Here is a 14,879-nt window from a genome sequence, read left to right as displayed (position 1 = left end):
TTTTAGCTAACAACAAAAGGTGTTACTTGTGTAGGATTTTCATTTATAAACATTATATCATCTGCAAATGCTCTATATTTGTAAATAAATCCTTTAATTCTCAACCCTTCTATTTCTTTATCATCTTGTATTTGCATCAATAAAATTTCAAGTCATTATAAACAACAAAGGTTTATAGCAGACAACCTTGCCTTGTACCTTTGCTGATTATCATTTCTTCTGTAAGATCTGCATTTATACATAACCTTGCACGTTTTTCAGTATATATTGCCTTTATCATTCTTATAAAGTTTTCCCCCAACTCTATTTCTCCATTACTGCTAACATAAAATCCCAGTTCAAATTGTCAAAAGCTTTCTCTGCATCCGCAAAGAATAATGCCACTTCCTTCTCTGGATGTCTTTCATAATATTCTACAATATTTACAACAGTTCTAATATTGTCTCTTATTTGCCTTTTAGGGAGAAATCCCGCTTGGTCTTACTTTATGAAATTTATCAAATATTGTTTAAGTCATTCTGCCAAAATTCTTGTATATATCTTATAGTCATTATTTAGTAATGAAATTGGTCTATAGTTCTTTACATTCGTGACATCTCTATCTTCCTTAGGCATCAAAGAAATTACAGCTTCCTTCCATGTACTTGGTATTTTCCTTTTTATTCTTATCATATTCATCAATTTTTGAAGTTTCGGTACTAATTCTTCTTTAAAAAATTTTAAAAATTTTGCCGTATATCCATCTGGCCCAGGTGCTTTTCCAATTTTCATTGCATTAATTGCTGCTTCAATTTCTATTCTTTCAATTGGATCATTCAATTTTTTTAAAATATATTCAGTTAAGGGTGCTACTTTAATCTTTTGCAAATACACTTCCATTCTTTCCTTCTTTACTTCAACACCTTTAAATAATTTAGCATAGTACTTGAAAAATTCTCTCTTTATTCCTTCTTGATCTACCATCTCTCTTCCATCAACCACAATTTTATTAATAATTTTACTTCTTTTCTTATTCTTCAGTTGTCAGGCCAAATACTTTCCAGGTTTATTCGCTCCCTCAAAGGACTTCTGTTGTAATTTTTAAAATTCCATTCCAGTTCCTTATTTAACAAATGTCTCATTTGTACTTGTAGTATTGTAATCTCCCTTATAATTTTCTTTTTCCCTGGCCTTTTCCTCAGTTCCCCTTCTTTTTTCTTTATTTCATTTTGAATGTCCAACATGTTTTTCTTTTGCCCTTTTGTCCTTATTGTTTAATGTAATCAATATTCATCTCATTACGGCTTTATAAGCATCTCACACCATCTGAAATTCTATATCATCTTTATCATTTATTTGGAAGAAAGCTTTAGTTTCATTTTCTAGAGATGTCACTAATTCCTTATTTTGTAGTAAATCATCATTTAATCTCCATCTTCTCACTTTTTTAGACAATTTTGTAATCCATAATATTGGGTTATGATCTGCACCTATCTTTGGTAAGATCTCTATTTTCTTAATTATAAGGCCTAAATCCTTTGTACCCCAAAACATGTCAATTCTGGAAAAAGGTATTATGACTTGCTGAAAAAAATGTATAATCTCGTACTTCAGGATTAAATTTTCTCCATATGTCTTCCAAATTTTCTTGTTTAACCAGTTCAAAGAAGGATTTTGGCAATTTTCCTTCTTTATTGTTATTTTTTTCCCAGATCTGCCCAATGTATTCTGAATTGTTCCATTAAAGTCTCCCATAATCATGACCTGGTCATATGTCATTTCATCAAGTTGTTTTATAATGTCTTTAAAAAAACATCTTTTGCACCATTTGGTGCATACAGTCCCAATAGTAAGGATTTTTTCGCATTTATTATTACTTCCACTGCCACAAATCTTCCATCTTTATCTTTAAATATTATTTTTGCGTCCAATTCTTGTTTAATATAAAAAAATCACACCCCTTTTCCTCTGTTCAGCCAATGAAAAAAATTCCAGTCCCAATTGTTTATTCCATAAAAATTTATAATCCTTTTGTTTAATATGAACTTCTTGTAAGCAAATTATATTAGAGTTTTGTTTTTTAATCCAATGAAATATTGCCTTTCTTTTTTGTGGTGAATTTAATCATTTTACATTCCAAGATAATAACTTATAATCCATCATGGTGCAAATTCTTTATTCTCGTCATAAAATTTACGTAGCTCCTTTGTATTTGTAACTGTAATCCTTCTTCCTAGTAGCTCAAAGCTCAAAGTTTCAGGTATTATCCATCTATGCCTCATTCCATTGTCACGTAGTTTTTCTGTTAATTTCTTATATGTTCTCCTGTCATTTATCACTTGTCTTGGCAATTCTTTCATTATTCTTACTCTGCTTCCTCCCACTGTCAATGTCTTTTCAAGATTTTCCCCACCATTTCTTTTGTCATATATCTTATAACCACATCTCTTGGTAAATTATTTTTCTTGGCATATGATGAATTCACTTTATACATATAATTATACATATTTCTAGTCCCTTCAGGATCTTCCTCCAAGAAATCAGCAATTATTTTTATTACATGTTCTTTTAAGTCTGTCCCTTCTTCTTCAGGTACTCCTCTCAGACATATTTGTGTCTGGTAAAATCCTAGCTTCCATTGCTTCTAACTAATCTTGCATCTTCTCCAATGAGGCAGCCCTTGCATAGGTCACCTTTGATTCTGACATTAAAAAAACAGCAAAAAGTTTGATATCACCAAATTAAATTTCAACTATCAGGTTTGATAGATTAGAACTTGCCCTTTCAAATGAGCCTAATTTCGTCGTCCTCCGACCTTCCCAGGCTCAGATATTAATTTTTTAAAAATTTAGCCTCCCAGTAATGGCCGCCAATGTTTTTCTATGGTAATACAATCCTAGAGTAGGTCCACTTCTTCAATAGTTACTTCCTGCTTTGCTTGCCCCAAGTCACATTCTCACTGGTAACAAAGTCTCACGATACTTTACGTATTTCCTGTGTTGACTGTAGAAACTGCAGATCTCTGACGATGGTGCTTTCACTCCACGACCGCAGGTAGACAAAACAATAAATTCTTTTCCAATTTTTAACACTGTCCTTAATTTAACGAAGTCCAAAATTTACCTTCTCCTTTTCTTCTTCCAAGCTTTCAAACTTTCTCTTTCCCACCTTCTAATATTATTTTGTTTGCTTTAAAATAGTCCCAAAATGGTAGATAGCAATCAGTACCTTTTTCTAAGGTTATCCAAATCAACACTGGTCTCGTACAGCATCAGATGTTTAGCAGTCTCAAAGAAGATTAGGATCTTGTCAAGCTTATGTCAAATAAATTACTCTGTAAGCTTCTGCAGATGATGAATATGCAACTCTTCTCTGGGGATCCCTCAAAGACTCAAAGGAGCCCCCCCCCCAGGACTCCCTTTTAGCCAAGGTAAATCACCTCAAAGTTTCCTGTGCATATCTTGGACTAATCTCTCACTGAGAAAAGTTGTCAGAAGACAAAATTTGCCCTTTACTACCCCGAACAGAAGCTCTCCAGCCCCCCTTAGAGAGGCAGGTCAGCTCAGCATTCTCCAAATCCTGGAAGTCCGAGCACCATGGATTCCTAAGAGTAGCATTTCAGGGGCATTTTGAATTGCAGGAAGAGGAGAGAGGCAAGGAAATTGCACTCAGCTGATGGAAATCACTTCCATTCATGGAAATATTTGCAGCATTGAACCCATAGACAGGCATTGAACATTCAATCATGTTGAAAATGTTGATGCGGTTGCGTTTCAACTGTTAGAAAAGAATTAGTTAACTCTACCTGGCTCCAGTGAATCATTGTTTTCATTGAAGTACAATCAGGAAACGTTGAAGCATAGATATCTGTTCGACTCTGGGAAAGAAAAGAATGTAAATGTGTTTAGATTCTGATTTTTTGTTTTTCCACAACTCTCAAGGTGGAAATGAATGAAATGAGGTTCACATCAACAGCTGGTATCAATGAAGACATACAAATCCTTGGATCCAGCAATGAATATCTACATGTGGAAGCATGTTGATATGGATGCATATCCAGTAGTATATTCCCCCATTCTTATGGTGATACTCATATGAGCCCTATTACAATGGTAACCTACATTTCTTTTCTTCCAGCTCCAAACACAAATCTCCTTGCAGAGAGGGTACTTCTTTGCATAGGAGTGCTTGAGACAAGTAACCTAACAATTCTATGCAGTTTGCAGGTGTCATCCCCACCTGTTCCCCCCACCCTGCTGTCCATTCAAATATATATCACAGATAAGGTCTTGTGATCATGGAACTGATAGGAATTTTACACTGTTATGCAGTTAAATTCATGTGTTGCAACTAATTGCCATGTGAACAGCAGCCACGCATCATTGGATACTGTGCTCTCAAAGTGGTATAGTTATCATTTGGATTGGATTGTCCGTATAAAATAATCAGTTTGAGAATTAGTGCTACAGCACAACAAAACTGCTATGCCCAGTGATGAGTAGATGCTACCATTTATCATTACTGGAATTCACATGGCAATTGTAATAGGACTGAAATGAACATTTCTTTCAAATCTCATGCTTCTCTCTTTCCATTCACGTAGCCTTGCACCAGAAGGAAAGGCGGGGTGTAAATGTTTTAATAAATAAAAAAATATATACAGAAAAAAATCCACCTACCGCATTTATATTCTTGTCATTTTTCCCATAACACATGGAAATAACTTGAACACATAGTTTGTCTATTATTGGATAGCTGCAGACCTTAGCATTCAGAGGTCTTATGTCAAAAGGCGATACACAAAACTCCTTGTTGCCCCACAAAAACTGTAAAATAAAAAATGCATAATGTCACTCTCTTTAAATATCCATATAAATGTGTTTATTGGCAAGAGATCTTTTCCAGTTACACTGATGTCCATATACCTGATTGGCAAGTTCAAGGCTGCATTAAACTGTGATTTCCAACATCCCCATAGCAATGTTTTCTGCTGTCTCCTGCGTCTTGTACCAGTTTTCAATGGGGTGCCACTTGTGTTGGTGCCAAAGGTTAAGAGCTTAGGGGTGCTTCTGGAGCCTTCTTTAGCAGTGGAGGCCCAGGTAACAACCATTGCCAAATCGGCCTTTTACCATCTTCAGCTAATAAGGCAGTTGGTTCCCTTTCTTGAATGCAGCAACTCGGTGACAGTGATCCATGCTATAGTAACCCCCAAGACTAGATTACTGTAATGCCCTCTACATGGGGCTGCCCTTGTCTCAAATCTGGAAGCTTCAACTGGTGCAGAATGCTGCAGCCAGATTACTACTGGGGCTCCCCATGAGGGAGCACATTTAACCTGTGCTGAAATTGCTGCACTGGTTACCCATTGCATGCTGAATTCATTTCAAGGTGCTGTTTTTGACCTTTGAAGCCCTATACGACCAGGGACCTGCATACATCTGGGACCACCTTTTCCTACTTGTTCCCCAGAGGGTACTGTTATCAGAGTCTCAAAATCTTCTATTGATCCCCAGCCCAAAGAAGGCCAGCCTAACTACAACCAGAGCCAGGACCTTCTCAGCGGCATCTCCATGCTGGTGGATTGAGTTCCAGGAGGACATTAGGGCCCTGTGGGATCTTTTTCAATTCCACAGGACCTGTAAGACTGAGCTCTTCTACCGAGGTTTTGATTGATGTGATTAGAAATTGCTGCATGGAAGGAATGTAGCCAATCACCTGATGTATGGACCTGTTCCTTATGTCCACCTGGAACATTCGGATGTCACGCTTATGATGCTGAAGAAGATATGAAGATCTACCATACCTCACCACCTTAATTAATTAATACTCATAGTTGTAATATAGCATCCATAACTCTCAAAAATAAACAAACAAACAAATACTAGAGGAGGCAGTCCCATTGATGACTGCTCAAGACTTTAAAGGTTAACACCAAAACACCAAATCTTCTGAATCATTTTTATTTTTTTCAGCTGAACCACAAATACTATCAATGAGAATGGGCTCTTGTATAAGTAAGAAAAATCAAAATGAGAAACAGTAAGGAAAAATTAGAAACACCTACCCTTTTGAAACTAATAGGCTGTAATAGAAATAACTTAACAATGCCATTATTTTCTCCCGATACATAGGAAGGACCAAGGAGAATTTGGAGCTTGACCTTTTTAGCAACCTCTGGCAGGAGTGAAAAGGTAATCAGACCTACAAAAGAGAAAGGTTTTTAAAGGTTTTTTTTAAAAAACCAATGGCCTCTCTGCAAAATTTAAGGCTGTTAATGGAGACCACTATTTGGACATTGCTCATTTTACTCAATTTTTGTTTTTCATTTTTGCTGTCAACAGTAGCATAATACTCCTTCTTGAAAGGAACTGTACACTCTTATGCAGTTCAATTCATAGGTTTCTGACTCTTTTCAAGTATATATTGCTCTCTGTATTGCCTGCTCTTTGGATTGACACACCTGTAACCAGAGATGACAGTATGGGGTGCATCACAGACTAGTTATGCTGAGGAAGATGGCATCGCCTTAGCTTGTTGACTTGTAGGTAAGGTTGCCAGCCAAAGGAAACAAGGCAGGGCAGGAGACTAGTGAGGGAAGGACTTACCCAAATGGTGTTAGCTCTGGCCTCATAACTGGAAGTGATGACACTGCATTTGTGGAATGCGCAGAGTGGTAAAGCTGCACTACTGCAGTCGGAGCCCGCTGCTCACGACCTGAGTGCAATCCCAGCGGAAGCTGGTTCAGGTAGCTGGCTCCAGGTTGACTCAGCCTTCCATTCTTCCAAGGTCGGTAAAATGAGTACCCAGTTTGCTGGGGGGGGGGGGGGGGGGAGTGTAGATGACTGGGGAAGGCAATGGCAAACCACCCCGTAAAAAAGTCTGCCGTGAAAACATTGTGAAAGCAACGTCACCCCAGAGTCAAAAATGACTGGTGCTTGCACAGGGGACTACCTTTACCCTTTTTTTTAAACCTAGGATTCACTTGAAACTCTATGGGTTTTGTGTTCTAGAATGTATCATTTTACCATAGCATTTGAGTGGATCTTAAAGTGTCCTGTGACATGGTGATATCACTTTGGGTTATGCAGCTGAAAGTGAAATCATGACATCATCAACTGATGCCATTTCACACACACACACATACACACACCATTTTCTCCTATGGCCCTATGGAGCAGCAGTGGTAGAGCAAGACAATAGTTGGGAGGTTGCCCACCAAAGTGGACCACATGGCTAGCCATATGAAAAAGGCCTGCTGAAGGAATACATACAGGCTATTAGTTTTGGGGTTTGGTTCCTGAATACTTAATGGATTCCTATTTTAGCCAGCATAAGTACTAGTCCTTGGGGAATTCTCTTTTGGATTCATTCTACATCAGTCTAAAATTTCTATGCAGTATTTCAGGAAGATGACTGGCACCTGGAGGGGAAGACTTTGGGGAAGAAGAAGAAGAAAGGAGGAGGAGATTGGATTTGTACCTTGTCTTTCACTCAGTCTCAGAGTGACTTACAATCTCCTTTCCCTTCCCCTCCCCACAACAGACACCCTGTGAGGTAGGTGGGGCTGAGAGAGCTCTTTTGAGAACTGCCCTTGAGAGAAACAGCTCTGAGAGAACTTGTGACTGACCCAGAGACACATCAACAGTTGCATGTGGAGAAATGTGGAATCAAACCCAGTTCTCCCAGATTAGAATCTGTACTCTTAATCACTACAGCAAACTGGCTATCTGGGAGGAGAAGGATATAATGCCTCAGAGGATATAATGTCATGGAGTCCACCTTTCAAAGTAGCTATATGCTTTAGAGAAACCAATCTCTATCACCTGGAGAGCAACTGTATTTTTGAGAGATTTCCAGGTCCTACTGGAGGCTGGCAACCCTGCATTGTCCTAGATTTAACCTGTCCTAAGGCTTGCCATTCTTTTTGACCATAAGGTTTGTTTGTTAGTTTTGTAAAAGGTTGTCAAGACACCATCAATGGATGTCATTTTGTTTCCTATATTTTTCCCCACTGCCATGTTGAGCAGATATGAAAAGGCCTGCTGTAAAATTACATACATACTAATTATTGATGTTGGCTTGGAGTTCTTGAATCTCTATCTATCTAGATCACCAAGCCAACATTAATACTTTTAGTTTGCATGAAGTATTAGGCCTTGGAAAATTCCAGTTTAGATTCATCGTATGTCATTCCTTAAAAACTGCAATTCCTACACAGTATTTCAGAAAGATGAATTAGAACCTCTTCCAAAAAGAAATCTCTGAAGAGAGAGAGTTTCAGAACTTAGACCTTCCCTTCATATAATCAGGTCCTGTCTGAGGGTTGCCAAATTTGAATTGGAAACTTCCTGGGGATTGTGAGGGTGGATCATAGGAAAGATACAGTTTGTAGAGGAGAGGGTATACTGTCATTGCAGCTGTGTTCCAAAGCAGCCATTTCCTCCATGGAAACTGATCTTTGCCATTCAGAGAGCAGCTGTATTTGGGGGGAGACTTCCACACAGCCACCCCAGAATTTGGTGATCATATCCTGTCCTATGTTTAATCAGTCCTAGTCTTGTCATCTCTTTTTGAGCATAAGCTTTACTTTCTTTTAAATAGTTTCTTACATGGCAGGATTTAACATGTTAGGATGTCAAGCATAAAAGATGAAACCCATTTCATTATATTCCTTTCCACTTACCCAATGAGCCACCCTGGGAATGGCCAATATAATACAGTGTCTCCTGTTTAGTTTTCGTCAAGATAAAGTTAATTGCAGCTGGAATGTCATAAATCCCCGTTTCATGAAAACTGTAACAAATGGATGGACAAATGACAGATGAAATGACTTATACTCTTCTAGTCCTTTCACTAACACCACAGTAATATTTTTTAATTGGAAAAAAATAAACTTTAAAGAAAAATCCAAAGTTTCTAACCCATTCCAAGGGCTTATCAATCTACAAAATTGTCTCAAGACAGTAATGGTAGGTTGCTTTTTGAAGTTCAGTTTCGCAAACAAAATTACCGCTTTCAGTATATTTGAGGAAAAGGAAACTATGTTGTGTGCCATGTCTCCAGTCCTATTCAGAACAGCTCACAACTATAACAATGAGCCCTGTCGCAGGGAAGGGTGGTCTATAAGTCAGATTTATAAATAAATAAACAAACATGCCATCAAGTCACAATTGACTCCTGGTGACCCCCACCTATAAGCTTTCCAAGGCAAATGAAAAGCAGAGGTACTTTGCCATTGCCTTCCTCTGCAGAATCTTCCTTGGTGATCTAAGGCAAAGGATAAAAGCATACAAAACAAAGACTCCAAAATTATATTAATAACACAATCCTGAAATTAGGACCATAATACAGCTAAAAATATAAGGTTGCCAAGTCTGACTCAGAAAATATCTGGGGACTTTGGGGTTGGAGCCAGGAGCAAGGATGTGACATCGGCTTTATGATGTTACATCCTGTGATGCCACTTCCAGGTCAATGGTCAACTGATACCACTTCCCAAACTCCACCCCTTCCAATGATGTCACTTCCAGCACACTGCACCAAAAATGACCCCTTCTTGTGATGTTGCTATTAGGGTACTCCCCCAAACTCAACTTTCTCTGAAGCCATGGATGGGGGGCGTAGAGTTGCCAGCTCCAGGTTGGGAAATTCTTGAAGACTTGGAGGTGGAGCCAGGGGAGGACAGGGACTTCAGTGGGGTACCACAACTTAGTGCTCATCCTCCAAAGCATCCATTTTCTTCAGTGGAACTGACTCCTCTATTCTGAAGATGAGCTCTAATTCCAGGAGATCCCAAGGTCCCACCTGGAGACTGGCATCCCCAGTGCATCATACTAGCAACTACCTCAGAAAACACCTCCAAAGGTTGACCCAGACATCCTCAGTGCATCATACTAGCTACTACTTCAGAAAACACCTCCAAAGGTTGACCCAGACAGATAAGTTGCAGCCACGCTCCTTCTATCTGAACACAGACAAAAAAACCCCTCTTATGTCTTGTGGTTTGGCAACCTGTACCTGAGACTAATAGCTATGAATCATAGTTAATAGCTATGAACTGATCATTTTATTATATTTCCCCCAAAATAAATACCTGAGATTGTTAATGCAACAATTAATCTGCATTCACATTAATTTGTATTCTTTAGAGGAAGAACTATAGCAGAAATACAGGTTGATATACCAACCCAAGAACAATTCCCTCCTCATGCTAATAGCTTCCTTGTTGTTATTTGTTAGGACAGGGGTGGCCAAACTGCAGCTCAGGATTCACATGTGGCTCTTTCACACATATTGTGCGGCTCTTGAAGCCCCCACTGCCCCTTCGCCCAGCTTGGAGAAGGCATTTGTCTCTAGAAATCACTTCTCAAGCCAAGCCAGCTGGCAGCTTGGAGAATGCATTTAAAGTTGCTTTCTTTCCATCTCTCACTCCCCCATCTATTTGCCTTCCTTTTCTTCCTTCCATGTCTTGCAGCTCTCAAACATCTTACATTTGTGACTTGCAGCTCTCAGACATCTGATGTTTATTTTATCTGGCTCTTACATTAAGCAATTTGGCCACCTCTGTGCTAGGAGATACCACATGTGCTAGTATTGCCTCCCCCCCTCCCCCGCACAGCCTTGCACACATACACTCTGATCTGCCCGCCCATCCTGTTGTTGAAAACCATACCTGACAGATTAACTGCAACGCCCCCCCGCCCAACATCTGTTATGGACAGAAGAAAGTAAACATCAGTAGCCTCTGAAGAGACATATGGTTAAAGTTGCCAACTTACAACTGGGAAATTTCTGGAGAAATTCCTGAGGTATCTCAGTGAGGTATAATGCTAGAGTCCACCCTCTAAAGAAACTATTTTCTCCAGAGGAATTGATCTCTGTAATCTGGAGATCAATTGTAATTCCAGGAGATCTCTAGGACCCACCTGGAGGCTGGCAGGCCTACTGTAGCATATGGCGTTCGCAGAACGCAACCATTCCGTTATAACGAAACCATTTCGTTATAACGTAACATCGAAACAGCGTTAGTCCGCACAAACAGCGGAGGCAACTGAGAACACCCAGCAAGGGTGCTCGACTGGGTGGTGAGGGGGTGGCCAGAAAGGGACATGGGGGAAGAGTTCAAGCCCTACAAAATGAGGCGGGAGGAACTCGCAGCCCACAAGGGGTGCCTGCTATGGGGGAGCTGGGTGGTGGTCCCCCCCCCTCTACAGAAACGGGTCCTGGAATCACTACATGAAACACACCCGGGCATAGTGAGAATGAAGGCCCTAGCCAGGAGCTATGTGTGGTGGCCGGGAATGGACGGGGAGATAGAAGACTGGGTCCGGAGATGCAGCACTTGCCAGGAATCGCGGCCGGACCCACCAAGCGCCCCGGCTACACGGTGGGAAACCACGAGGAAACCGTGGTCCCGGCTCCACATAGACTTCGCGGGGCCGTTTCAGGGGCAGATCTTCATAATCATAGTGGACACCTACACTAAATGGCTAGAGGTCATCCCTGTGTCGTCCACCTCATCAGCAGCCGCCATCCGAGCCCTGCGCAGGGTCCTGTGCACCCACGGCATCCCAGACACCTTAGTCTCGGACAACGGGGCAGCCTTCACCTCGGGGGAGTTCCAGGCGTTCCTCCAGAGGTACCTCATTAGACATATCAGGTCTGCCCCCTTCCACCCGGCCACCAACGGCCAGGCAGAGCGGATGGTTCGTACGACCAAAGAGGCCCTGGGCCGAATAGTACAGGGTGATTGGGACCACAGACTAGCCGCGTTCCTCTTTGATAACAGGGTCATCCCAAACCCAGTCACCGGGGTCAGCCCAGCAGAGCTCCTCATGGGGCGAAAGCTCGCCACAAGGCTGGACCAGCTGCACCCCGACCGAGCCTCGGACGTGCGAGGGTCCCCAGAGGTCAGAGACGCAGCAAGGGGGTTCTTCGCTGGGGACCCAGTGTTCGCCCGCAACTACGCCTCGGGACCCGAGTGGTTAGCAGGGCAGGTATTACGGGTCGTGGGGTCCCGCCACGACGAGGTATCCACTGAGGGGGGCCAGATCCTACGCCGGCACATTGATCAGCTGCGCCGCCGGACCCTGCCAGAGGTACCCACGGAAGTAAGAGAAGAGGCAGGGTCCGGGAAGCCACCGACCACCCCTGTACCGGCACCCAGTCCGCAGCCACAAGCAGTGGTGAACCAACCCCCCGAACTGGACCCACCACCCATGGACGCTCAAGTCCCCAGCGAGACCCCGGGAGCCGAAGCCACCCCGGCACCGCAGGCAACCCCAAGGCGCTCAACACGGGAGCGCCGACCTCCTGCATACCTCCAGGATTATGTGCCTTAACTAAGGGGGGAGGAGTGTAGCATAAGGCGTTCGCAGAACGCAACCATTCCGTTATAACGAAACCATTTCGTTATAACGTAACATCGAAACAGCGTTAGTCCACACAAACAGCGGAGGCAACTGAGAACACCCAGGTGCCTCCGCGCGGGGTGCTAACCGCCCGCCAATCACATCCAGTGGCGGAAAATATGGCCGGCCAGCATTGGACTGGCCCGAGGGTAGAATATAGTTCCGGGACTGTTTATATGCGGGACCCGGCCCGTATGTTCTGTCTCTCCCATCTTGTATGTACCATGCAATAAACTATGTTGCCTTGCATACGTCTCCAAGTCTGGTACATTACACCTACATGATGGGAGCAGCAGTCCAGTTCTCCTAGCATTCACAGAACATTGTTCAAAACATTGTAATTGGTGGACCAGTTGAATTTCTTCTAAGGTGTTAGACGAGCAGCTGGTCACAACTGTTTTACCTGTAGCAGAACTGTAATACTAACTATATTTTGATTGACAGTAATAATGGAATAGTGATTACCAGGGCTTTTTTTAAAATCAGAAAGTCTTTTGCAAATTAGGCCACACACCCCTGATGTAGCTAATCCTTCAAGAGCGAACAGGGCTCTTAGTTTTGCTGGGAAGAGGGTACCCCATCTCACCATTATACCGTATGAGCCATTGAAGTCAATGGCACAACATAGGGCATAATGGAAGCTGCCTGGAGGTGAGGGGGTTTGGGGTAAAGCCCCCAAAACTGCAGTGGAGCTTCAGGGGACTCTCCCACAAGGAACTCCCAAGTCCCAAAATGTTTGAACCAGGGAGTTCCATTCCAGGGGCACCCAAAGAGGGTGCCCCTATCCCACCATTATACCCTATGGGTCATTGAGGTCAATTGCACAACATAGGGCATAATGGAAGCTGCCTGGAAGGGGGGGTTGGGGGAGAGCCGCCAAAATGGCAGGGCAGCTGCAGGCAATTCTCTCCCAAGGCCCCAAAAGGCTGGACCTTACTTTGGGCACCCCAAAAAGCTTTACAAAGGCACACACATCCCCAACACAATCAGAAAAACAGTAAACACAACCAGCAGTTCAACAGGTCAGGTCACCGCCAGGTCTAGCCAAACACATCTCAGGCTCCAGAGAGGAGCAGCCAAGCAAAGGTCAAGAACCCATAAACCAAAAGCAGTGGAAATCACACAAATACACCCCAGTACAACCAGGAAAAACAGTCAAACACCATCAGCAGTTCAACAGGTCTGTAAACCACCACAGACTGGCCAAGGGAAAACAGAGGAAGAAATCAGACCCCACAATCAGGTAAACCAAAGCCTGGCATAATTTTTAACAGGCAACTCCAAAAAAACAAAACAAAAATTAACAGGCAATTCCAAAACATGTTTAAGACTCCCAGAAAAGATTATAAAAATAACACAGATTAAACTAAACACTTTAAACCAGGTCATGCCAGAGCCACCCCCCACAAGCACCCCAGCCCAAAAGAGAAAACCAACCACCCAAAGCAGGAGGAAAACTAAAGGTTTTCAAAAAGTTAAAAATAAATCTGCTTCTATTCTGAACAGAAATCCTCCCCCCGCCCCCCATAAACACAATAAAAGGAGCCATTTTAACAGATTAAGATCCTCCAGTCTAGCCAGAAACACCAGCAGCTAAGGCCAGGCCGCACACAGCAGAGCACAGCAAAGGGCACAGAAGCTCACTCACAATCTTTTTATGATAAATTGGCAACACAGCAGCAGCTTTCTTGCTGGAGCACACAATAGCCCTGAGCCATTTGCAAAATGCATGGTTGTGATTGGATCAGGGGCCTCCTCCTCCCCCTCTCCCCAGACAAAGGTGGGAAAATCCCTGAGCATTGCATTTTGCAATCTGCAAAATGCAATGCTGTGATTGGATCAGGGGCCTCCTCCCCCCTCACCCCAGCCAGAGGCAACAAAAACCAAGGGAGCGGCAGGAAAGGCAATCACAGACTGCCTTTTGCTTCGCCCCATTGCTTTCTATAGACAACAGGGCTTTACCAAAAATTTCCAAATACCACTGATATTATCCTGAATTCAACTATTCAGAATTCCAGAAATAGGCTAAGATGCCTGTCTATCCGGAATTCCCTAATTCCGAATTTTACCAAAAAGGCAGTTTTCGGTAAATATTTGTTAAACCCTATGCCAGCTTGACAGCCCTAGTTGGGAATGCTGTTGCCATTGCCATCAGGAATGCCAGCACTGTGTACCACCCACACTGGGCCCTGGCAGCTGCTCTACCTCAAAATATGCTGACACATTTAGTAGGCTCTTCCTTCAGCTGCTACTACTGGAATCCTGCCTCAAGCTACAACCAAGCTTGCTTGGTTTCAAAAAAATCTGTTGACAGCAATTTTTCATACTTTTCCTTGGCTGAAACACTGGGAAATGGCTGTGAAAGGTATCAGAGAATTGTACTGCAATTAATGAATTAATTTCAAGTTATACGAAGTTCATTCAAGTTTTCCTACAGTTATCCCAAAAAGGATATTTATGAGGGGCTTGCAGCTTTTTACTGGCTGTGTT

The 14,879-nt window shown here is 42.3% G+C and overlaps 1 protein-coding gene across 1 annotated transcript in view; it reads right to left on the bottom strand.

The window, feature by feature from the left end:
* The window catches only part of LOC132573657 (lysosomal acid lipase/cholesteryl ester hydrolase-like), a 58,846-nt gene that overhangs the window by 19,134 nt on the left and 24,833 nt on the right, over positions 1-14,879 (bottom strand). Inside the window, exons 4-7 of the mRNA XM_060241281.1 lie at positions 8,663-8,772; positions 6,044-6,180; positions 4,659-4,805; positions 3,785-3,856 (exon numbers count right to left, since the gene is read on the bottom strand). Of these exons, the coding sequence (XP_060097264.1) occupies positions 3,785-3,856; positions 4,659-4,805; positions 6,044-6,180; positions 8,663-8,772 (466 nt within the window). The remainder of the gene's footprint in view (positions 1-3,784; positions 3,857-4,658; positions 4,806-6,043; positions 6,181-8,662; positions 8,773-14,879) is intronic.

Source organism: Heteronotia binoei, chromosome 6, assembly GCF_032191835.1.
Source record: "Heteronotia binoei isolate CCM8104 ecotype False Entrance Well chromosome 6, APGP_CSIRO_Hbin_v1, whole genome shotgun sequence".
Taxonomy (NCBI): domain Eukaryota; kingdom Metazoa; phylum Chordata; class Lepidosauria; order Squamata; family Gekkonidae; genus Heteronotia; species Heteronotia binoei.
The sequence above is the reverse complement of the archived record's forward strand: the minus strand, read 5'-3'. Positions and strand labels throughout refer to the sequence as shown.